At 46.2% G+C, this 24,902-nt stretch overlaps 1 protein-coding gene and 1 long non-coding RNA gene across 5 annotated transcripts in view; both read right to left on the bottom strand.

Moving 5' to 3' along the window:
* The window catches only part of LOC310694344, an 81,176-nt gene that overhangs the window by 27,835 nt on the left and 28,439 nt on the right, over positions 1-24,902 (bottom strand). The window lies entirely within an intron of this gene.
* The window catches only part of LOC310694323 (uncharacterized protein), a 30,160-nt gene continuing 8,754 nt past the window's right edge, over positions 3,497-24,902 (bottom strand). For 2 of the 4 annotated variants that reach the window (XM_083477457.1, XM_083477459.1), the window contains 6 exons: positions 23,332-23,496; positions 11,691-11,759; positions 10,012-10,053; positions 8,361-8,398; positions 7,121-7,234; positions 3,497-5,228 (listed from right to left, as the gene is read on the bottom strand). In XM_083477457.1, the coding sequence (XP_083333583.1) occupies positions 7,124-7,234; positions 8,361-8,398; positions 10,012-10,053; positions 11,691-11,759; positions 23,332-23,392 (321 nt within the window). In that variant the 5' untranslated portion in view covers positions 23,393-23,496 and the 3' untranslated portion in view covers positions 3,497-5,228; positions 7,121-7,123. The remainder of the gene's footprint in view (positions 5,229-7,120; positions 7,235-8,360; positions 8,399-10,011; positions 10,054-11,690; positions 11,760-23,331; positions 23,497-24,902) is intronic. The other 2 variants (XM_083477456.1, XM_083477458.1) reach the window with 1 other exon arrangement.

The raw sequence follows: 24,902 nt of genomic DNA, 5'->3' as shown, positions 1-24,902 counted from the left end.
ATACCAAATTACTTCAAAACATTTACTGTAATACAGTACACTGTTATAGGGCTTTATGGTGTCAGGGAACTAGAGAATCACAGTCCAGTTGCATAATACTTATTTTTGCAGAAGAAAGTCCCACTCGTGTTCTGTAGGGGCTTACAGTGGTACCTCGGGTTAAGTACTTAATTCGTTCCGGAGGTCCGTTCTTAACCTGAAACTGTTCTTAACCTGAGGCACCACTTTAGCTAATGGGGCCTCCTGCTGCCGCTGTGCCGCCGGAGCATGATTTCTGTTCTCATCCTGAAGCAAAGTTCTTAACCCGAGGTACTATTTCTGGGTTAGCGGAGTCTGTAACCTGAAGCGTATGTAACCCGAGGCACCACTGTACTCCCAAGTAAATATGCTTAGGAATGCAGCCATAGTCTTAAAAGTTTTTTAAACAGGCATGTAAACCAATTAATTAGAGAATCCTTAGAACCTGTTAACTGATCAATGAACTAATTAATTGATCTGCAATACAGATGTCCTTTTAGAGATATCGAAGGAAGTACAGTGGTACCTCCGGTTGCGGACGGGATTCGTTCCAGAGGTCCGGTCGGATCCTGAGGTTTCCGCAATCCGAGGACCGATTCTGCGCATGCGCACACAGCGAAACCCAGTAAAATACTTCCGGGTTTGCTGCATGGGCATCCCGAAGTTTACGTAACCATAGGTACAACTGTATGAGGAAGCTATAGCTAACAATAAAAGGATCTATTTCTTGTCCGGGGCTGTTTAAGCTCTGGTTTTGAATGGCATTCCCTGTTGAGGAAACAATTAACCATTCTTGGACGGGGGTGGAGTGGGGATCATGCAGTGAAGATCTGACAGGCCACCAAAACAAAAAAACTGATCAGAACAGACATCCTTGAAAGATGGGGGACTCTCCTATATTAGAGATTTTTGAGCAGAGGTTGAGACTGTGATTCCTGCATTGCAGGGGGTTGGGCTAGAGTTGACCCTTTGGTAAAGGTAAAGGGATCCCTGACCATTAGGTCCAGTCGTGGCCGACTCTGGGGTTGCGGCGCTCATCTCGCTTTATTGGCCGAGGGAGCTGGCATACAGCTTCCGGGTCATGTGGCCAGCATGACTAAGCCACTTCTGGCGAACCAGAGCAGCGCACGGAAACGCCGTTTACCTTCCCGCCGGAGTGGTACCTATTTATCTACTTGCACTTTGACGTGCTTTTGAACTGCTAGGTTGGCAGGAGCTGGGACCGAGCAACGGGAGCTCACCCCGTCGCGGGGATTCGAACCCCTGACCTTCCGATCGGCAAGCCCAAGGCTCAGTGGTTTACACCACAGCGCCACCCACGTCCCTTCCAACTCTGCAATTCTATGATTTGGCTGGTCATCTAATTTGAAGGCAAGCTCTGCGTTCATCACTAGTGCAGGAATTTAGCTCAGGGGTGGTCAGTCTTCAGATCTGGGGAGATTTACTTTGTTGTTGCTTTTTAACAGAGCCCCACAAGACCCACCAACCATTATCAGAAACGCTTAGAATGAAAGGATTCCAAGCCAAAGAGTTTCAGTATCGGAACTGAACGGAACTCTCCATTCCCTCCATACAAAAATCTTCACCTAGCTTACCCTATGTCAGTGGTGTCCAAACTTTTTTCAAAGAGGGCCAGTTTTGATGAAGTGAAGGGCCGCGAGAGCCGACCAAAGGGCCAACCAAAGTTGTTGAGCTTCTTTTAGGATTGAAGTTGTTGAGGTTTTTTGGATTTCCCCCCAGGAAATAAACTGCCACAGGGGCCGGATTAAACTGACCGGCGGGCTGGATTAGGCCCCCGAAACAGACTTTGGACATGCCTGTCCTAGGCTTTCTTCATTTCGTAGTGTAATTCATGGCAACGTTGAGTGTGGCTGGGTGTCTCTTTGTTGCTGCTACTCTTAAAAAGATTAGGTACCGAAAATCCTTCCCGCTCAACTGCAGATTACCCAGAGATCTCCCAGGATATTTCCTGGTAAGAAGATTGGACAAATTCATGGAGGGGGGGGGGGGAGGCTCTCAATGGCAACTAGCAATGATGGCTATGCTGTGTTTCCACAGTCAGAGAGAATAATTCTTCTGAATACTAGTTGCTGGATAACACAGGAGGGGAGAGTTTCCTTGTGTTCAATTTCCCAGAAGAGGCATCTGGTTGGCCACTGTGAGGATAGGATGCTGGACTGGATGAGGCTTTGGCCTGATCCTGCAGGCTCTTCTCGTGTGCTTTTATCTAGATTTACACACACACACACACACACCCGCCTAGTGTAATCTATGAAACCTCGTGTTATAAATGTCTTCTGGGATCTTGAGAGGGTGAAATCTTAAAACATGTCAACAAAGCGTTCTTCTGTGCTAATCCGGTGTCCTTACAATCACTGAAACGATCTCTCAAGTGATTTTTCTACTGTAGATTCTCTATCAATGGCTGAGAATATGCAACTGTTCCCCTTACAAGAGAGTGTGATGGGAATTTTGTGGTCTTATATATATATGTTAAACGTTCATAAGTGTACCAGCCAAGCATGTACATAGATCAGCACAGGAAGACCGACCTGAAACCATTTTGATTCCCAAACTGAGGAAATGTTTTCTCTGCAAGGTCAAAGGAAAATGGAAAATCCTCCCCATTGTCCTTTCCTTCACAAATCCTGTCTTAGGGGCACATTTAAGATATGAATAGGGTGTGAGGCTGTGACCTGGCTCAGGAACTAAGTATTTATCATTACAAAAGACTGGCCAGGCTCCCCAGGCAATCCAATCAAGTGACCATTAAACAGGTAACATGGCTGACATGAGATAAACAAACCACTCAGATTTCTGCTGTAAACCACCCTTTCTGTGTTGTAGGTATGATGTATCTGGGGTGGTGGTCTTGGGTTACACCCCTTCTGTGATGTATGTATGAAGTATGGAGGGGTAGTCTTGAGCTCCAGGGCAGGGAATTTAAAATGTCTATATAAGGCCTTGCGCGCCATTGTTCTGAGTTCCTCCTCCCTCCTGCGTGTGGTGAGTGAGGACCCTGTTGCAACAGATCAATAAAGATCAGGCTTACTAGCTGCTTTGCTTCTCAATATTCTCTGGTTGGCCTCTGTTATTTTCTCCTACCAATAGGGAACCTATGTAAGGACTCTATATTGGCTCTTGGATACCCCATAAGGGGAAAAGGGCAGATTTTTGTTCACAACAAGAGTTTCCTGGTGACCTTTAAAGACCCTTTTGAGCATCTTCCAAGAGGGGGTCTCATAAATGCGTAACCAAGCAGCTGACAATATACCTGTATGTTCTGGGACCTCTTAAACCCGCTATGATTGTGAACTCCTAGCCTATCATCTTCGTTCTCCTGAGGTTGTGATGTTGTATAGATATATTTATAATACGTCGTAATTTATTTGGTTGACCATAAATAAATATTTGACTGGACTAAGTTTGTATCTGCACCAGGAAGTGTGGGTCGGTTTCATTATAAACTCCAGGACAATTTGTTGTTTTGCAACAGACGCATTTTATCACCCTCTCGTAGTCCACACGCAAATAGGCAGAGTCGCTTAGCACATCACACATAAGGAAGAGAATGGGAGAGAAACAGAGGGCTGACCTAAACTAGCCTTTATGGTGCTTTTTCCAGCTTCCCTCTGAATAACAATAATGTTGGAATAACAATAATGCCCTGGATCTGCCCAACCCTGGGAGCATCCTTAACATTTGAGCTTGTCCACACATACCCTAAGTGGCACACTGTGAGCAGTTGTTGTCAGGATCTACTCAGAGGTCGCCAGCTAAGTTGCTTTTGCCAGTTTCCCATATGGGCATCTAGCTGGTCGCTGTGAGAAGAAGATGCTGGACTAGACAGGCCCCTTTTGTCCTTATCCAGCAGCGGGGTGTTTTCGGATGTTTCTATGGAGGCTCTGAGTTCAGAGGCAGTCTATCAAGATTCCAAGGTTCTTAGAGGCATTTGGTTGTTGTGAGAACAGGAAGCTGGGCTAGAAGGACCATTGGCTTGATCCTGCAGGTTATTATTACGTTGCCACCTTGCTGAAGCTGTCAAGCAGTGCTGGCACCGGTGTAGGAAGGAACCACAGAAACCACAGAAACCACACAGTCAAATCTTCCAACATGGAACTTCCAACATGGAGCCGACAACTCTTGCCATTAAGCAGGTGCCAGATGGTAGGCAAATACCATATTTTCCGCTCCATAAGACACACCTTTTTCCACCTAAAAAGTTAGGGGAGATGTCTGTGCATCTTATGGAGCGAATGTGTGGTTTATCACTGGCTCTCTTTCTGGCCCCGCCCCCTTGCCCAGGCCTCCATTGTTGAATGTTCTGCAGACGGAGGCTGACTGGCTGATTAGATTATCTGTCTGGAAACTGTAGAAATGGCTCCCTTTCGTTTCCTAAAGGAGCTGCAGAACTGTGAGTTGAACCCCATAAAAACAGGATTTTTCCCCCTTTGCGAAGTAAGCTCAACAACTTTGAGCTGACCCTCAAAAAAACAGGGCTTTTCCCCTTTGCAAAAGAAACTGCAAAACTTTGAGCTGATCCTCAAAAAAACAGGGCTTTCCCCCTTTTCTCCTCTAAAAACTAGGTGCGCCTTATGGTCAGGTGCGTCTTATGGAGCGAAAAATAACGGTTTTTTTTAGATGAGCAGAAGGTAGGGTGTACGAGGGAATCGTTTCCTGTTGTATGCAGCACTGCTTCTGTTTTGCTGCAGGCCGCCTTCTGCCAAAAACAACACTGTTCATTCTGCTGCTTGCTGTGGCAGACTTACATAATTTATTTCATAATTTACATTGGCGTTACGTTATTCTGCCACCATTAATTTCAATGCAAATGGGCAGGGGAGACTCATCAATTACGTATTGTTTGCAGATTCCATCTGAATTTTCCAATATCCTTTGCCGAAAAAGACATAGGCAGAGAACACACTAGGATTCTTTGCTCCCTCCCACCCCAAAACATCAAAATGCTTTAGATGCTTCCTAGAATTTAACAAATAATGTCCCGTGAAGAGCCTGTGTGCCTTGTTCCGGGAAGGTAAGGTACAAAATTTGTTGGGCCGATGGAAGAAGTTGTGTGGTTCTTTTGATCATAGCAGTACTGTAGGAAAATAAGGCATTTCCTTCACAGGTGTAGGAAAGTTCCTCTTTGGCACTCAGGAAGACATTAAAACAACAAATCCTGTCACCAAAGCAAGCAGATTGCATCAGATCTGGAACAGAGAGAGAGAGAGCAAAGAGAATCCATTAAAAATAATTTAACAAAGGTAGAATCCACGGACCTATGAATTACCCAGGCTTATCTAGAGGCATTCCCTCACTTTAGCTTTGCACATCTGCAGAAATTAAATCACCTACTCAGACAAAAAGCATGCCTGCATTATCAGAACTGGATGCCTGATTTAGCAAGAAGGACAGGATACCTGCTCTCTTGCAGACTAGCACAAGGCCATGTTTTTCCTGCACAAACTTTCTTTGAAAGCTCTCGACACATCCTTCGTACAGTCTGAGCAAGCAGATTCTCCTAACAATGTCTTTACACGAAGAATTGCCGACGAAAGAAGAATGGCAAATGAAATTAATGGACTATGCAGAATTAGATAAATGAACAGGAAGGATTCGAAACCTGCGGGGTCAGAGATTCTTAGAGGACTGGAGTAAATATCTGAGCTATTTGAAAAGCAATTGTGATAAACAGATTGCGCTAGTAGGACTGCAAGAAGTTCTGTAAGGAGGATTATGTGGAATATTGCAAGGAAGACTTTGAAAAGAATTCCCAGTTAAGGACAATTAAAAGTAATAGAGAAATTAAGAAATGCAGAACAAGTGATAAAAAACGGAAAATCTTCAGAGGCTGTTGACAGAAGTCTAAAATATTGTATAAGATAAGAAGTTATGTTAAATGATTGTTGGAATTTATATGTTAAAAAATTAATGAATATATAAAGGGACATATATAAATATGTAAAGGGACGCCTGACCATTAGGTCCAGTCGTGGCCGACTCTGGGGTTGCGGCACTCATCTCGCTTTATTGGCCGAGGGAGCTGGCGTACAGCTTCCAGGTCATGTGGCCGCTTCTGGCGAATCAGAGCAGTGCATGGAAACGCCATTTACCTTCCCGCCAGAGCGGTACCTATTTATCTACTTGCACTTTGACGCGCTTTTGAACTGCTAGGTTGGCAGGAGCAGGGACTGAGCAAAGTGAGCTCACCCCGTTGCGGGGATTCGAACCGCCGACCTTCTGATCGGCAAGTCCTAGGCTCTGTGGTTTAACCCACAGCGCCTCCCACGTCTATATATATATATACCAATGTCTTTTCACGCTATCTCTTACAGTCAAGAACATAAGAAGCCAGCTGGTTTAGGCCAATGACTCCTCCAGTTCAGAATCCTGCTGTCGCAGTGGCCATGAATTTGTCTAATCCTCTTCTAAAGCCTTCCAAGTCGGTGGCCATCTCTACCTCCTGTGGCAGTGAGTTCCATGTGGTTTAACCATGCGCTGCAAGAGGAAGTACTTTCTTTTCTCTGTCCTGAATATTCCAACACTTTTTTTACACCTCTTCACAGTGTATTAACTTATGGTCTGTGCGTGTGGTTTGGGAGCTGCACGGCCAGGGAAAAAACAATGCTATCCAGGGTTGTAAAGACTGCGGAGAGAATAATTGGGTGCACTCTTCCCACTTTGGATCAAATCTATGCTTCCAGGTGCCATAAGAAAGCTGCAGAGATAGCACAGGATAGTGCGCACCCTGGAAATGATCTCTTTCAGCTTCTGCCTTCTGGAAGAAGGTACAGGGATATAAAGGCCAGGACGAGCCGCCTGAGAAACAGTTTCTCCGCAAATGCAATTCTGGTCCTAAACGCAGCATAAGGGGTCTCTATAGTATAGTGTATTTTAGAATGGGGTTTCAGAGTTTTTAGGGGGCTAACCAGGCTGGGATAACTGGGATAGCAGGCTTGTTGGTTTTGAATGCCTTATGTAGATTTTTTTTCTCCCCCAATTTCGTTGTTCTGTATGGGACAATGACAATAAAGATTATTGTATCGTATCTACTCCACAGGCACATTGTCAAAGCAGATAAATACGATGAGAACTTCTGTACCTCCTAGTGTCGCGCATCGAGGACTCGCAGGATGACAGGTAGGGTGTGGAGGACACTAACGAAGAACAGGGCACAGCTGCAAGGGTGTAAAGGCCCGGTGGAGTCTTTAGGGTGCTGCAAAAGGAAACAGAACGCTGTGCGTTACTTCGCAGACATGGATCTTTGGTTCTAGGGCTGGCAGGGAAGGGGTCTGTATTGCTCGGAAGCTGCCACTGCCCCCTCCAGTTGAGGCACAATCCTCACACCAATCTTTCGAGTCTTTCTGCCCCTGGTGCTCCTCTGCCTCCTCTTTGCTTGCTGACCTGCCCTCTCTGAGCGAGCCACTGGCGAAAAGAGCGAGAAATCGATCTTTCAGTGTGGCAGAAACTAAAATCTTTGGAACATCCCTGCCTATTGACTTCAGGCAGGTGCCTTCAACTGTTCTCTATTTGGTGCTTGCAGAGAAATATTTTTATTTGGGCAAGCCTACCCAGATGTTTTAGAGAGCTGGTGCAATTTTACTCTATTATTTTAACTTTCCGAAAGTTTAATTTTTTCCTCAATGGTAATTTTTTACTTTAAACTTTTTTTGGAAACCGCTTTGAGGATTTTTTTCTTTTTCTTTTTTACAACCAAGCAGTATATAAAGGTAAAGGGACCCCTGACCATTAGGTCCAGTCGTGGCCAACTCTGGGCTTGCGGCGCTCATCTCGCTTTACTGGCCGAGGGAGCCGGTGTACAGCTTCCGGGTCATGTGGCCAGCATGACTAAGCCGCTTCTGGCGAACCAGAGCAGCGCACGGAAACGCCGTCTACCTTCCCGCTGGAGCGGTACCTATTTATCTACTTGCACTTTGACGTGCTTTCGAACTGCTAGGGTGGCAGGAGCAAGGACCGAGCAATGGAAGCTCACCCCGTCGCGGGGATTCGAACCACCGACCTTCTGATCGGCAAGTCCTAGGCTCGGTGGTTTAACCCGCAGCGCCACCTGCATCCCCAAGCAGTGTATACATTTTATTAAATAAAGAAAGAAGAGAAGGTGTTAGCCTCTATGCACATTGCCCCAGAGGAGGCACCTACTGGGCCAACCAGGAAGGAAGGGGCACACTCAGCGATGGCGTGGGGAGGGAGGGAGGATGGCTAGCATCATTCTGTACTGCAACACTCAGTGCCTAGCCTCTCGACTTGCTCCTACAGAGACTTAACACCCCACTGAGGAGTGGGTGGGATTTAACCTGTAGATTCCCAAAAAAGCGACTTACTTTTTCTATTTCTTCGAACTCATCATAATCAAATATATCTGGAAAGGTAAAAAAAAAGAAGAAGTAAACACTTAATTTATGCATTTATTAATTTATATGTTTATTTATTAATTAATGTATTTATTAAACTGCCTTTACTGAATATGTGGATGGACAACATGGAAGATTTTTGCTCTAAAGTGCTTCGGACACTGATGTCAGCTGCAGCCGGGATTTCAACAGTCCAGCAATGAAAATCCTTGGAGGTCATAAATCATAGAATTGTAGAGTTGGAAGGGACCCTGAGGGTCATCTAGCCCAACCCCCTGAAATGCAGGAATATGCAGCTGCCCCATTCAAGGATCGAACCTGCAACCTTGCCATTATCAGCACCACGCTCTAACCAACTGAGCAGGGGATCTACAGTTGATTTTTGTGGTATACAGTCATACCTTGTGTTACGTTTGCTTCGCGTTGCTGCTTTTCAGGTTACGAACGTGGCAAACCCGGTAGTGTTTACTTCCAGGTTCACTGCGCACGAAGAAGCGATCTACATGCTTCACGCATGCACAGAAATGCTCTATCGTGCATCGCGCATGCACAGCTCCAGCACTCTCCTTACGGACTTTTCAGGGTGCGAACGGCACCCCGAAACAGATCGCACTCGTAAGTAGAGGTACCACTGTATAAGAACTTCAGATTTAAACCACCTAAGACACATGGTAGCAAGTGGAATGATATTTTTAAACCAGCAATTGTAGAATTTTTATTATTATTATATTACTAATGTAATTACCTGGACGTAGTTGGGGCTGGTTTTTTTTGGGGGGGGAGGGAAAAACTGTATTTGATTGCTTGTATTTGATTATATGTTGTTCTTCTTTTCAACAAATAAAATATTATTTTTTTAAAGTATGCACTTTAACCACTGCGGGGGGGGGGAGAGAACTTCAGCTATTGTGGAAAAAAATACACATAAACCGCATGTCTCTGAGGGGTTGGACTAGAACCAAATGGACCCTTTTAGGTCATCTGGTCTGGTGGGATTTTATTTCCTATGCTTTGGGCTTAGATGCTCAAAATTCACCATCCTCTTGTAAGCATTCCAAGTTGGTAGTTATCACTGCCTCCTGTGGGAGGGGGTTCCAAAAGTTAAATACAGTTGTACCTTGGATCTCAAATGCCTTGGCTCCCAAACAAACTGGCTGCCAAATGATTGAAACCCGCAAGTGAGTGTTCCGGTTTGGGAACGTTCTTTGGAACCCGAAAGTCCGACGCTGCGTCCGATTGGCTTCAGGAGCTTCCTGCAGCCAATCTGAAGCCACGCTTTGGTTTTTGAATGTTTAAAAGTCAAACGGACTTCCGGAACGGATTGCATTTGACTTCCAAGGTATGACTGTATGCACTGTGTGAAAAAAGGCCTTTTATCTCTCCTGATATTTCCCAATTTCCAACATTCAGTTGATGAAGAAAAGGTTCCCTTGCAGCTGAAAGTTCAAAAACCGTGGCTTTAAACTGGCCCTCCTCACTGAGGTCCCCAAACCCGAGGGTCTGACCCCAAACCTTCTGACCGGTTGGGGTGATCCAGTCAAATTTGGCCAGTCCATAGGCCCCAAGTGGGCCAAATGACACTCTCCATGCTGTTACAGTAGATCCTTCCAGATCATCATACCATAATAGTTGCTGTCGTTCGTGTAAAAGTCCTCAAAGGTATCTATGAGGAAAAAGTTGTAAGAATACTGAAGTGAGTAACAGAAATCATTGAAGACCAGGGTACTAATTCTGAATATTGACAAATATTCCTTTCCCACTTGTGCAAAGAATAGTCGTAATGTGAATCCCCCTCTGCCACCGTTAACTCTGAGGTCAGGTCAGAACAATTAATTTAATCGTGTTTATTAATTCATTGCGTTTATATCCCAGCTTTCCACTCAAGGAGGTGTACTACATGGTTCTCCCTGCTTCTCATTTAATCCCCACAACCCCCCTGTGAGGTGGGTTAGGCTGAGAGGCAGTGACTGGCCCCCAAGGCCACACCCAGTGAGAGATTCATGGCCAAGTGGGAGGATTTGAACCCAGGTCCTAGTCCAACACTCTAACCACTACACCGCACTGAAATAAAAACTGCAATGTACAATTGCAGTCATTAGAGACTTCCAATTCCATTAATGGAACAGGCAGGTGCCAAGTATATTATTATTATTATTTTCTTTTTAATGGAACATAATGAAATAAAATAAGGAACCCCATTATTATTACCGTTACTATTATTATTACATTACCCTCCCTTCACTCTAGGTTGCAACCATAAAACACAACACGGTTTAAAACGACTTAAAATCACAAAAATAAATGCATCCTAAAAATATCTACCTCATGGATCAAAGGTGTTCACTGGTAGCTACAGTATACAATGCAGGTGCCAGGGCACCTTTGTGGGACAGAGGTCCCACAACTTGGGGGCCACCACAGAGACGGCCCTCTCCCCCTGGTTTCCAAACTTTTGGGGGCCGCCCCCCTTTGTTCCATAAATCACCCTCCAGTGCCCCCTACCGTATAAAAAGCATTGTTCAGAATAACACTTTGCAGGACCCACTAAGGAAGATAATATAGTATGATGCAGTTCTAAGCAGTCAAAATTATTCAAAACCCAATGAAACCAATTTAGTTTAATGAATTCAAATGAAACTGACATACAGTGGTGCCCCGCAAGACACTACAGTGGTGCCTCGCTAGACGAAAGAGTTTTCCGTTTTGGAGGTGCTTCGCAAAACGAATTTTCTATGGGCTTGCTTCGCAAGACGACAATGTCTTGCGAGTTCCTGCGGGGTTTTTTCCCTCCCCCCCTTTTCTAAGCCGCTAAGCCGCTTATCAGCTGATCCGATCAGCAGATAATCCGCTAATCCGCTAATCCTTCAATGGGCTTGCTTCGCAAGACGAAAAAATCGCTAGACGAAGAGAATCACAGAACGGATTCTTTTCGTCTTGCGAGGCACCACTGTATTTAATCCAGTGAGACCAGCTTTTCAAAGTCAATGACACCTACAGAGCCCCTTGCCTCTTAGCAACCCCCTAGGTAATCCCATCGACCCCCAAGGAGTGGTACCTCACAATTTGGGAACCACTGGTCTGAATGTTACAATGTGGGATGTATTTGGTAAGACTTCCAATTTGTTTTCCAACGCACCTGCCAAAACACCGGTTTGTCCTACCGTTCCTGTGACTCCCTCCAAAGCACAATTTGGGAAAACCAGCATGCAAATATAATGGTTGGTGGTGATTAACGGATAGCTCTCTGTGTAGTTGTTAATACTCCCCTTAAAATTGCCAAAGTCTGACGGATTTTCTTACCGTTGATATAAAAGGAGTAATTTTGGCCGGCTTCCTCAAAACGTATAGTCACGCCAGCGGTGCTCCTTTCTAAGAAAGCAAAATTTCAAGCCTGTGAGCACGACATAAGAGATTTGTTCCAGATATTGACAAATGCTTCTTCTACACATAAGCCATTGGGGTCGTGGCCCAGATACAGAATCCTTAAGAGTCCTCCGATGATGGCATCCTTGATGATGGGTCAAATCCTTGGTCTGCCCCATGCTGTTCCATGGTCCCTGGTACCCGCATCTCTTTCCCAAGGAAAATACCTCTGCTCCCAGACCTATGCTGATCAGTCCAAATACCGTATTTTTTGCTCTATAAGACTCACTTTTTCCCTCCTAAAAAGTAAGGGGAAATGTGTGTGCGTCTTATGGAGCGAATGCAGGCTGCGCAGCTATCCCAGAAGCCAGAACAGCAAGAGGGATCGCTGCTTTCACTGCGCAGTGATCCCTCTTGCTGTTCTGGCTTCTGAGATTCAGAATATTTTTTTTCTTGTTTTCCTCCTCCAAAAACTAGGTGCATCTTGTGGTCTGGTGCGTCTTATAGAAAGAAAAATACGGTGCATCTTATAGGTCGAAAAATACTTTCTTAATGGTAATAATAATAATATTAATATTTATTTATTTATTCCCCACCCTTCCCAGTTTCAAAACCGGGCTCAGTGTGGCTAACAGCAAATATAAAACATTGATTAAAATGCGGCTTAAAAACAGCATAAAACAGCATAGAATACAACATAAAATGCAGCATCAATATCAATAATATTCAAAAATTCAGGGGTCATTTTTGAAAAACAAAAACCCAGTCAGTAGACATTGAATGATATCCAGTGCTAACTGGCCAAGTTGGTCCTACTAGGGCCAGCAAGGAAGTGTGTGACAAGGAATTTAAATGTGGCTCCCAGAAAGGGTTTCTTCATAGAAGAGGAAAAGAAAAAGGGAATAGAGGATCAGGTTAATTCAAATTGAAGGCCAGGTGGAATAGCTCTGTCTTACAGGCCCTGCGGGAGGAGATCAAGTCCTGCAGGGCCCTAGTCTCGTGGGACAGAGCATTCCATCAGGCCGGAGCCATCACTGAAAAAGCCCTGGCCCTGGTGGAGGATTGGCTTCCTTAGGGCCTGGGACCTTTAAGCAATTATTATTTGTGGACCTTAGGGTCCTCTGCGGGACATACCAGGAGAGGCGGTCCCGTATGTACGAGGGTCCTAGGCCTTAGCGAGTCAGGAGATTCTTGAGGAGATATCACAGCACATACAGTGGTACCTCTGGTTAAGTACTTAATTCGTTCTGGAGGTCTGTTCTTAACCTGAAACTGTTCTTAACCTGAAGCACCACTTTAGCTAATGGGGCCTCCTGCTGCTGCCACGCCGCCGGAGCACAATTTCTGTTCTCATCCTGAAGCAAAGTTCTTAACCTGAAGCACTATTTCTGGGTTAGCGGGGTCTGTAACCTGAAGCGTATGTAACCTGAGGTACCACTGTAATTCCACAGAAGAACTTGCTTCAGCAGTGATGGCCAGCAGGTTGGAGGACTTCCAAGGAAGACTGGACAAATTAACAGAGGAGAAAGCTACCAATGCCTATTAACCACAATGGCCGTCCTCTGTGTCTATGGTTGGAGGAAGCAATGCTTCTGAATACTAGGTGTTGGAAACAGCAAGATGAGAGAGGGCTCCTGTTCTGGGGTCCTGTTTGCAGGCTTTCCATAATGGGCATTTGGTTGGCCACTGTGAGAACAGGATTCTGGACTGGAAGGGCCCAATCCAGTAGGCTTTTCTTATCTCCTCAGGGATCTCCTGTCAAGAGCACAGCTCCACAGCTTGAACCCCCAGTCCTCAGAATAAGGCAATAGTTGCAGAGGAAACTATCAGGCCTTTAAATGTGCAGATGCAGGATTTACTCAGTGATCTCTAGTCAATGAATACATAGACAAGACTATAACTACTTGCAATGCCCCTTCTTTTTTATTTTATTTTTATTTTGATAAAGTAATAATCATAAGCTATGGTTTTCCCATTAGTGATGTATGGAAGCAAGAGCTGGACCATAAAGAAGGCTGATCGCCGAAGAATTGATGCTTTTGAATTATGGTGCTGGAGAAGACTCTTGAGAGTCCCATGGACTGCAGGATCAAACCTCTCCATTCTGAAGGAAATCAGCCCTGAGTCTAGTAACCCACCATTGTTTCCCGAGCTGCAGAGACTGAGGTCTGAGAGAAGGAGGGACCTGAGTACTCGCAGGAGGAGTGCTCGCCTTTGGGCGAGACAGGGAGGTGAGTCGCCGGGGGATCAGGACCGACATTTACCCCATCAGAGATAAAAGGCTGCTGGAGCAACAATGCTGCTTGCTGGAACCTGCCTGTTGCTCTGTGCCTGACCTAGCCTGGTTTCCTGCCTTGGCCCTGTTGGACTGACTCCTCATGGAATCCTTGGATTCGAGACCAGACCTGGACCGCGTTGCTCAGGTTAACCCCCGGGCCCAGCATATGTGGGGTTTTGTGTCAGTGTCACCTGTGTGGGTTCTCTTTACTATTTGCCTATGTTCCTTTGGTGGTGAGAGAGGTTGGGGTTGGCCTAGGGCAGGGGTCTGCAACTTTTTCAAGGGGCTGGTCCACAGTCTTATTTGTAAGAGCTTATTTGTAATGGCTAGTTGACATTAAGATAAAACCTCTCCATCCTTAAGGAAATAAGCCCTGAGTGCTCACTGGAAGGACAGATCCTGAAGCTGAGGCTCCAAGACTTTGGCCACCTCATGAGAAGAGAAGACTCCCTGGAAAAGACCCTGATGTTGGGAAAGATGGAGGGCACAAGGAGAAGGGGACGACAGAGGACGAGATGATTGGACAGTGTTCTCGAAGCTACCAGCATGAGTTTGCCCCAACTGCGGGAGGCAGTGGAAGACAGGAGTGCCTGGCGTGCTGTGGTCCAGGAGGTCATGAAGAGTCAGACACGACTAAACAACTAAACAATAACAATAAGAATAAATAAATAAGAATAAAAATGTGCACCCCACCACTGAGAGCATTCCATTGTAGCTATCCAGCCTCCCAAAATTTCAGCACCTTTTGCGATGGTTTGACCCCTTCCCGTTTTTATCAGTACAAATTCTACAAACGCCCTCCATAACTCCTCAAAATCATTTCTCCTGCGTATTCCCTGTCTTACCTTAATGACTCGTTAATTTATCATTAATAAGATGCGCCTATGATGCCATGAATGGCTTCAGGACACTGCTGAGGCAACTTGCATGTTCCGCCTCAACCGCAGGGTTGCTGACCGTGGTCCTGATACCCACACTTTGGTCCCTCTCCAAGGTGCTGATCTTGCCTTGCCTCCCCTTCCTGTCTGCCTGGAACCCTGGGACAACTGACCCCTTCCTCTTCCTCAAGCCATCATGTATCTGTGTGCATGTGGATCCGGACCATTTATTTATAAATTCATTTCCTATAAAATCCTCAGGCTGTCATTTTATAACATTTACCTATGTTGTCGTTCAGTCGTTCATAATTACCTATAATTATGCATAAAAATAACACATGGGGAGACAAATCCTTATTCATGTATCCACGCGAGCGGCCTGCTTAACCCCGAAAAAGAGAAACTCTGGCTCAATAATCCAACCACCTTTCAAAGATCCCAGCAGGAGTGAAATTGAGTAAGCCAGAGATGGCTTGGTTTAGTCAATTTCACCCCTGCATTGCTTGATCGTGGGAATATTTCTGTCAAGGGCCAATCGGTGTCCCCAGGAACACTTACTAAAGAGTTCTTCATGCTCTCCATCATAGCTGCTAAGTGGATATCGATTGTAATTACATTTTTACATTTTGTTATTTTTCTATTATTATGGCACGCAGCCTGGAGATGCTTACATGACAAGTAGTATATATGTGTTGTTTTTTAATAAAAGCACCACCCACCAGATACTACAGAACAATATAAGATTGCAATTCCAAACTGATGAGCCTGATATCTGCAGTTCTATTCTTTTTTAAAATATGTATTTTTATGAAAGATTTCTTGGTTTGCAAAAGTATGTGCAATGTCTCTTTTTTCAAGTTGCGTTTTCTACTGATCAGTTTCATTTGCTGAGACATGAGCGTTACATCAGGAAGAAAAGGGGGAAAGAGGTGGAGGGGGGAATGGTGAGTGGGGTGGGGTTGGGTGGTAATGCTTCTATTCTACTTAGTGTATGTGTGTGTGATGGCCTGGGACTTGGGCTCGGACTTGGAACCGGAGGAGTCTCAGTCCGCACCAGATCCTCTGCCTCAGACGGCAGCTGAACCGAGTCTGGGGCCTGATCCTGAAGGGCCCCAGTCTGCACAGGTTCCCTTGCAACAAGCACCAGCTGGGCCGAGTCAGGGGCCTGGGCTGCCCTGGCTCCAGATGCGGGGATGACCTCGTTGCCCTCTGATGGGTCATCACTTACAGCTGCTCCACTACCGGTTGGGTCAGGAGAGGCTGAGGCGGCCTCTGGGTCTAGTAACCCACCATTGTCTCCCGAGCTGCAGAGACTGAGGTCTGAGAGAAGGAGGGACCTGAGTACTCGCAGGAGGAGTGCTCGCCTTTGGGCGAGACAGGGAGGTGAGTCGCCGGGGGATCAGGACCGACATTTACCCCATCAGAGATAAAAGGCTGCTGGAGCAACAATGCTGCTTGCTGGAACCTGCCTGTTGCTCTGTGCCTGACCTAGCCTGGTTTCCTGCCTTGGCCCTGTTGGACTGACTCCTCATGGAATCCTTGGATTCGAGACCAGACCTGGACCGCGTTGCTCAGGTTAACCCCCGGGCCCAGCATATGTGGGGTTTTGTGTCAGTGTCACCTGTGTGGGTTCTCTTTACTATTTGCCTATGTTCCTTTGGTGGTGAGAGAGGTTGGGGTTGGCCTAGGGCAGGGGTCTGCAACTTTTTCAAGGGGCTGGTCCACAGTCTTATTTGTAAGAGCTTATTTGTAATGGCTAGTTGACATTAAGATAAAACCTCTCCATCCTTAAGGAAATAAGCCCTGAGTGCTCACTGGAAGGACAGATCCTGAAGCTGAGGCTCCAATACTTTGGCCGCCTCATGAGAAGAGAAGACTCCCTGGAAAAGTCCCTGATGTTGGGAAAGATGGAGGGCACAAGGAGAAGGGGACAACAGAGGACAAGATGGTTGGACAGTGTTCTCGAAGCTACCAGCATGAGTCTGACCAAACTGCGGGAGGCAGTGTAAGACAGGAGTGCCTGGTGTGCTCTGGTCCAGGGGGTCACAAAGAGGCGGACACGACTAAACGACTAAACAGCAACAACAGTTGACATTGATAGTCCTTCTCCTCCTTGAATTTGGCCAGTCCTCTTTTAAAGCCATCTAGGTCCGTGGCCATCATTGCCTCCTGTGGCAGGGAGTTTCATAGATTAACTATGAAGTTATCAGGAGGGCCAGTCCACTTTTTGGCTACCGTAGTCTCCAGGTTCTAGCTCCATAGACAGTAATAATAATAATAATAATAATAATAATAATAATAATAATAATAATAAATAATTTATCATTTATACCCCGCCCATCTGGCTGGCTCCCCCCAGCCACTCTGGACGGCTTCTAACAAAACACTAAAATACAATAACCTATTAAACATTAAAAGCTTCCCTAAACAGCGCTGCCTTAAAAGTTTGGTAGTTATTTTTCTCTTTGACACCTGGTGGGAGGGCGTTCCACAGGGCGGGTGCCACCACCAAGAAGGCCCTCTGTCTGGTTCCCTGTAACTTGGCTTCTCGTAGTGAGGGAACTGCCAGAAGGCCCTCGGTGCTGGACCTCAGTATCCAGGCAGAACGATAGAGGTGGAGACGCTCCTTCAGGTATACTGGACCGAGGCCGTTTAGGGCTTTCAAGGTCAGCACCAACACTTTGAATTGTGCTCGGAAACGTACTGGGAGCCAGTGTAGGTCTTTCAAGACCGGAGTTATATGGTCTCGGCAGCCGCTCCCAGTCACCAGTCTGGCTGCTGCACTCTGGATTAATTGTAGTTTCCGGGTCACCTTCATAGGTAGCCCCACATAGAGCGCATTGCAGTAGTCCAAGCGGGAGATAACCAGAGCATGTGCCACTCTGGCAAGACAGTCTGCTGGCAGGGAGGGTCTCATCCTGCGTACCAGATGGAGCTGGTAGACAGCTGCCCTGGACACAGAATTGACCTGCGCCTCCATGGACAGCTGTGAGTCCACAATGACTCCCAGGCTGCGCACCTGGTCCTTCAGGGGCACACTTACCCCATTCAGGACCAGAGAGTCTTCCACACCTGCCCGCCTCCTGTCCCCCCAAAACAGTACTTCTGTCTTGTCAGGATTCAACCTCAATCGGTTAGCCACCATCCATCCTCCAACCGCCTCCAGACACTCACACAGGACCTTCACTGCCTTCACTGGTTCCGCTTTGAAAGAGAGGTAGAGCTGGATATCACCCGCATACTGACTCCTCCCTGAACTTCCTTCCCTTTCTAGTCATCTGTTTTTCAGGGTCGGGTGACTTGTGATGTCCGAGGTTTCCCTTCCTCACCACTTGCTGTGAAAGTTGTTTCCCTTCTTCGTCTTAAGGAATTTCCCTCATTCTTTACCTCTGACACTCAGTCCTTGGTTGGGAGCCCAACCGTCAACTTCTTACTTATTGCATGAGATCTCATATTCATCTTGATTGTTAAAACAAATCTCAAAGTGACTTACCCCCCCCCAAAAAAAAGAGAGGGAGAAAACAAAACAGTGCCATTATCAGCAAAACGACAGTTTTCCAACATTTTAAAAAAGTAAAAAAATCAGTGGTAAGCTAAAAACCAAATTAAAATGCTGTCAGTAATCTACATATCTGGATAAAGGTAAAGGTACCCCTGCCTGTTCGGGCCAGTCTTGCCAGACTCTAGGGTTGTGCGCTCATCTCACTCAAGAGGCCGGGAGCCAGCGCTGTCCGCAGACACTTCTGGGTCACGTGGCCAGTGTGACAAGCTGCATCTGGCGAGCCAGCGCAGCACACGGAAACGCCGTTTATCTTCCCGCTGGTAAGCGGTCCCTATTTATATACTTGCACCCGGAGGTGCTTTCGAACTGCTAGGTTGGCAGGCGCTGGGACCGAACGACGGGAGTGCACCCCGCCGCGGGAATTCGAACCGCCAACCATGTGATCGGCAAGTCCTAGGCGCTGAGGTTTTACCCACAGCGCCACCCGCGTCCCTACATATCTGGATAGGAATGCCCAAACAAAAATAGTTCTTGAGCAGGTGCTGAACAAAGTACACAGCTTTATGGCTCAGTTGGTAGAGCATGAGATTCTGAATCTCACGGTCCTGGGTTCAAGCACCACACTGCGCAAAAGATTCCTGTGTTGCAGGGGGTTAGATTAGATGACCCCTGTGGTCCCTTTCCAACTCTACAGTTCTATGATTCTATGTCAATAGGCGGGGAGTTCCAAAGTGTGGGTGCATCTTCTGAACTCTCCCCCCCTTGATACACCTTAGAATTCGTCTGGTTTGTTTCAAAGAGGGGCAGACTTAGCATTTGCACATGCTCATTTGGGATTAAATTAAATGCAGAGCCATGAAAGGCAAGTTCCTCTTCATTGGGGATCTTCTGCTCATTTATGAAGTCAGTTTGACCTGATGCTGCTTCTTCATTCTGCCCAGAGAGCAGTTTCACAGGCATCCTGAGTCAGCTCATCGCCTTAATCATCTTCTTCTTCTTTGGCGATCCCTCGTAGCAGACTAAGATTGTCTTCCATAGAGAGAAGACTTCCGGGTTGACGCGATCTGGAAATGGCGGATTCCCTCCGAGCTCCGGAGGGAATCGGCTCTACCGAGGATGGGTCTTAGCCGCGCCGGCGACGCGGGGACCCTTAAAAACCGCAGGCGCGGATGCCTGCGGACTGAAGACTCGGCGGGTGCCTTAAGCGCCCCCCCTGATTCGCAAAGAGCCTTTTTAAAGGCTGCGGAGGGGATACGGGGGTGGCGCGGCACTGAGAGTCGATCGCTACCTCGGTGGAGCGAAGCCGCGAGCCATAACCAGAGAGCGCCAACTTCCTTCCTTGAAAATCTGGACTGAAAGAACTACCCGTGAGTAAGACGGATTGGGACTTTAAAAATTTCTACCCTGAATTAGAGACGACCGGGGTGTGTGCTAAAAGGAAGTCCGCACCCCCCCCCCTTGCAGAAGATCTAAGCAACGACATAAGAGCTAAGCTGGAGAGCCTGCCCTTGGTGGGGTTAGTTAAAAAGGACATTAACTTTCAAGATTTCGCTAAGGGAAATTTTATGTTGGAGAGTGGAGTTTCAGAAGCCTTCTTTTTGTTTTAAACTACCCCCCCTCCCGGGCTCGGGAACGTCCTGCCTCAGTGCTTGTGTTAGAGCCGCGGAGTTTGACAGCTGTCAAAGCTGACAAACGGGCAATTTAAAGCGGAAAAATTGTTGTTTAAGATCCCCCTGGACTAAGACACAATTGAATCAAAATTGTTGGAAACAAAGTAACAATAAGAAGTTAAAGGGTTGTTGAGTAAAAGATTAATAAGTAACCAGATTCCCCCTAGGGGGAATTCTGTGAAACTACAATGGATACAATGGCTGTGGATGGAAAGTTACTAGCTGAAATTGAAAGGATGTTTCAGTTGGTGGGAACCTTACAAGAGCAGAGTTTGGCTATGAATAAACAACTTGTGACTATGACCTTGGGAACAGGCAACTCTGCTGTTTGTGTTGAGGACTTGAATGAGAAAGAATCCACAGCTGAAGAGGAAACAATACTTTCAGAGGTGGAAGAGACTAAACAAGAAAAAGAGAAAGTAACTTTGGGAAGCAACATCCAAAAGCTGACATCTGTGGAATACAAGCAAGGAGATCTTGGGAACACATCTACCACAAGTCTGCGAAAGATGCAGAAGAAGAAGGAAGAGGCCCTGGGACAATATGGAATACAGGAATTTAAAATAAAGAGGCATGATTGGGGCCTTTGTTTGGACTTTGGTTCTGAGGATACAGGCTTGGTGGAAATTTTCCAGCAATTGATTACAAATCTCCTTGTGGGAAGAGAATATATTTGGATGCTGAAAGAGCTTTTTCCAGACTCGATGACTGGTATAAAGGGCTACCAACAAGAACGGCGGAGAGGGACTGAAAGGGACTTGAAAGCCTCGGACGTGAGGAACCCAGGCTGAGAATCTTGACTTTGGACTTTCATTGGGAAGGGACAAAAACCGGGGATGGGAGGGAGGGAAGAGGAGACTTTTAGAAACTCTTAAGATTTTTAGGTTCGGTTAATATGATTTTTAATTAAGACAAAATGAAAAATCGATGGAAGAGAACTTAAGTCCAACTTAGGAATATCAATTTTAATTACAAAAGAGGTAATAAGAAGAACAAGATGGTTAAGAGGAGAAATACCAATTTGCTGATATAATTTTGGGAATTGGGATGCACGAGGGGGGGTGGGGGGAAGTCAGGGAACAAGGTCATGAAACGAGGATTGGCTGAATTTATACATGTTTTGTTATGTGTCCTTTTTTGTGTGTGTGTTTTGTTGTTATAAAAGTGGAAAACCCAATAAAAATTAAAAAAAAAAAAAAAGATTGTCTTCCATAAACACGGTTTTAACAATGAGTCCATAAGTGACTGTGGAGGCCAATTCTGGATCCACACGTCCTTCCACAGTGGGGACATAGGTTTCTGGGTGGGAGTTGATCGCAGTGAGGGTTTGCCAAGCGTGCCTTCCTCTTAGCACGTTTCTCCCTTGCGTCCTGAGGTCGAGTGTCTTCAAAACCCATGACACCTTTGGTCAAGGCTGTTCTCCAACTGGAGCGCTCACAGGCCAGTGTTTCCCAGTTGTCGGTGTTTATACTACATTTTTTTTAGATCTGCCTTGAGACAGTCTTTAAACCTCTTTTGTTGACCACCAGCATTACGCGTCCCCTTTTTGAGTTCGGAATAGAGTAGCTGCTATGGAAGATGATCATCAGGCATCCGCACAACATGTCAGCCTGCACAGAACCCAGCCAGCTCCAAAACAGAATATAGTAAAACTACCCCCAATCTGAAAGCAACAAGGATCCATTCAACTGGGAAATAAATGCAAGGACTTAAAGAGAGCCCTGCCACTGGATCAGGCCAAATGGGCCCCCATCCAGTCCAGTCTCCTGTTTTCTCAATGGCCGGTCAAATGCCCCAAATGTGAAGCCTAAAGCAGGGTGTTGAGTGAAACAGCAACTCTCCTAATTTTTTGGAAATTGGCATTCAGTTAATATCTGCACCATATATATATTAAGGCATATTTACTACACATATGGGATGCAGGTGGCGCTGTGGGTTAAACCACAGAGCCTAGAGCTTGCTGATCAGAAGGTTGGCAGTTCGAATCCCCGCAACGGGGTGAGCTCCCATTGCTCGGTCCCTGCTCCTGCCACCCTAGCAGCTCAAAAGCACATCAAAGTGCAAGTAGATAAATAGGTACTGCTCCGGCGGGAAGGTAAACGGTATTTCCGTGCGCTGCTCTGGTTCGCCAGAAGCGGCTTAGTCATGCTGGCCACATGACCCGGAAGCTGTACGCCGGCTCCCTCGGCCAGTAAAGCGAGATGAATGCCACAACCCCAGAGTCGGCCACGACTGGACCTAATGGTCAGGGGTCCCTTTACCTTTTTTACTACACATTTAAAGCACATAGTGCCACCCCCAAGAATCCTGGGAACTGTAGTTTGTTAAGGGTGCTGGAAATGGCAAACTACAGTTTCCAGGGTTCTGTTTTTTTGGGGAAAGGACACACCATGTGTTTTAACTGTGAGTTGAATGTGCTTTCAATAAACGGCGTGGCTGTGACCTCAGAAGCGTTCTGCCTTCTGCTGCAGATTAAACTCTGCCCCCCACCCAAAGCCTTAACTGCTCTTGTGCTCAGATCCTACTTGCAGGTTTCCCAATGGGTCATGAGAACAGGAGGTCTTGCTTATGTTCTTATGCTATTAGTGTTTTCGGATGATGTTATGGCCTTTGGCTTGTGCAATAAACGTTTATCTTCTGGCTAACTGGATGTTTAATAACACTTGCTTTAGAAACAAATCAATTTATGGCTTCTCTGTGACTTTGTAAAATATTATCTATAACTTTCCTTGATGATACCTGGGAGGAAAGTCATAACGTTCCCCCACCCTGAGTAAATGAGTAACTACTTCCCATTTCATTTTCTTTTTTAAAAGCTGCTAAAATGACATTTGAGGGTAAAATTATAACTAATCATTTCTGTCCGTCCGTCCCCCGCCTGCCTAAAGGATTCATTCCTTCTCATTCCCTTAAAAAAGAAATGAATAACCTGCTAAAAATGAGTTGGTAAAGTTTACCTAATTGCAAAGCAAAATAAAAACAAAAATTCTCTTTCAAAGAAAAAACGTAGCTTTTAAATGACTTTCCTAGTTCCGAGTGCTCATTCAGATGTTTTGAGACTCAAAAAAAGCCTTGCGGTTATACCTAAATGGGTGCAATGTCCAAACTTCCTCCATAAGCTGGTCTGTTTGGGACAGTCACCCGTCTGCCTGAAATCTCACTGGGTCAAAGCAAACGAGCAAAAGGCAAAAACAAGAAGTCCAAACCTCCTGAATGAAGGAGATGCAAGAGATCAGGCGGTGCGACTTACCTACAAAACTCTGAAGGATAGCGGTGAGCAGGAATAAGGCTCCCATCTTCACGTATGCCATTGTTCAAAGTCCAGAGAGTCTGTCAGAGCACTCCTTAGCTGAGGAACAATGCGACTGCTCCTTTCGCTGTCTTAACAGGAAACAACACCAGTCACCACCACCCTCTATTGTGAAACAGAAAAGCCTGGATGCAAAGGGGCTTTTTCGCTTTGACAAAATAAAAATCTCCCAAGATCTTTTTCTGGAGAAACCCGTGTTGTGCAATCATCATGTTAGGTAGGCCAAGGAAACGGGTGTAACCCCTCCAAGGAAAGATGTTTTCTTGCAGGGGACGAATGTTTCCTTATCACCTCTGCCACTTATGATCATTACAGGGTTACATTTTGTCCCGTTCAGAGTAGACTCACATTTTTGTTGTTGTTTTGTATCCCGTGCTAGTCCTGTTCTGAGTAGACTCCCTGAAATTAATGGACCTACGTTGGTCTGGTTTATTCATTAATTCTGCTCTTGAGTAGAACTATCACTGGATACAATTTGCTTTCGATTGCTTTTAATAGGGAATCTTAAATTGTTGTCACCCATGCTGGGACCTGACGGGTTCAATACATTGAAACTTTGCTTATTTATTTCTGCAGAAGGAATCGTCTTGATTAGCAGGTGCAACATTTTATAAGTATTCCTATTGCTTTAATGGATTTCTAGCCTAATGCTTAGGGATTATTCCATGGAAAGAGAAAACTTTAGGCCCTAGGTGTTGATGGACTCCAAATCCCATCAGCTCCAGGAGTCAGTGTGGCTCATAAGAACATCAGAAGAGCTTGGCTGCTGGATCAGGCCCAAAGGGAGCCCATCCAGTCTAGTATCCTGTACTCACAGTAGCCACCCCATAGCTGTCTACTTACAGATTTGAAAATAAGGGACCAGCAGCCTTGAAAATAAGGGATCAGCAGCCAAAATAAGAGATTTTCCGGGCACAGGTATGTTCAACTTCTGAGCCAAAGGCAGAAAGCCCAGCCAGAAGCCAAACGAAGCCTCAAGCGGTGGTTCCCACAGCGCAGCAACCCGGCAAAGGGGACGCAGCAAGGGAAACCACCATCACCTCTCCACTGGGAAGTGCTGAGCAAAGGCGAGTCCCCAGGCAATGCGGCCGATTTGATTGGCACAAGGCATGCAAGCTCCACCCCCCAGTCGTTCTTAGACTCCTTATTGGGTGAGCAACGCAGCCAAGCAACACAGTTGGAGCCTCCCTGGCCGGCAGGGAGGGAGGGAGAGGAGCTGCTTCCTTTGAAACCCGGGAAATTTAAGGGACATCTTCAATAAGGGACAGCAGCGGGACACGGCGCTGGGATAAGGGAGTTTCCCGCCAAATAAGGGACGGTTGACAGCTATGAGCCACCCAGGTGCCCCAAAGGGAAACCCACAAGTAGGAATCAGGCCCAAGAGCACTCTCTCATCCTGGGGTTTCTAGCAGCTGATATTTGTGAGCATTCCTGGCCCCAAACGTGTAGTCCAGTTTCTGCCAGTCAGCGTAGACAACACTAAGCTATATGGACCAATGCTCTGGCTGGGC

The sequence above is a fragment of the Podarcis liolepis genome, assembly GCF_965112155.1.
Source record: "Podarcis liolepis genome assembly, chromosome: 15".
Classification (NCBI taxonomy): Eukaryota; Metazoa; Chordata; class Lepidosauria; order Squamata; family Lacertidae; genus Podarcis; species Podarcis liolepis.
This window is presented reverse-complemented; position numbering and strand designations above follow the sequence as displayed.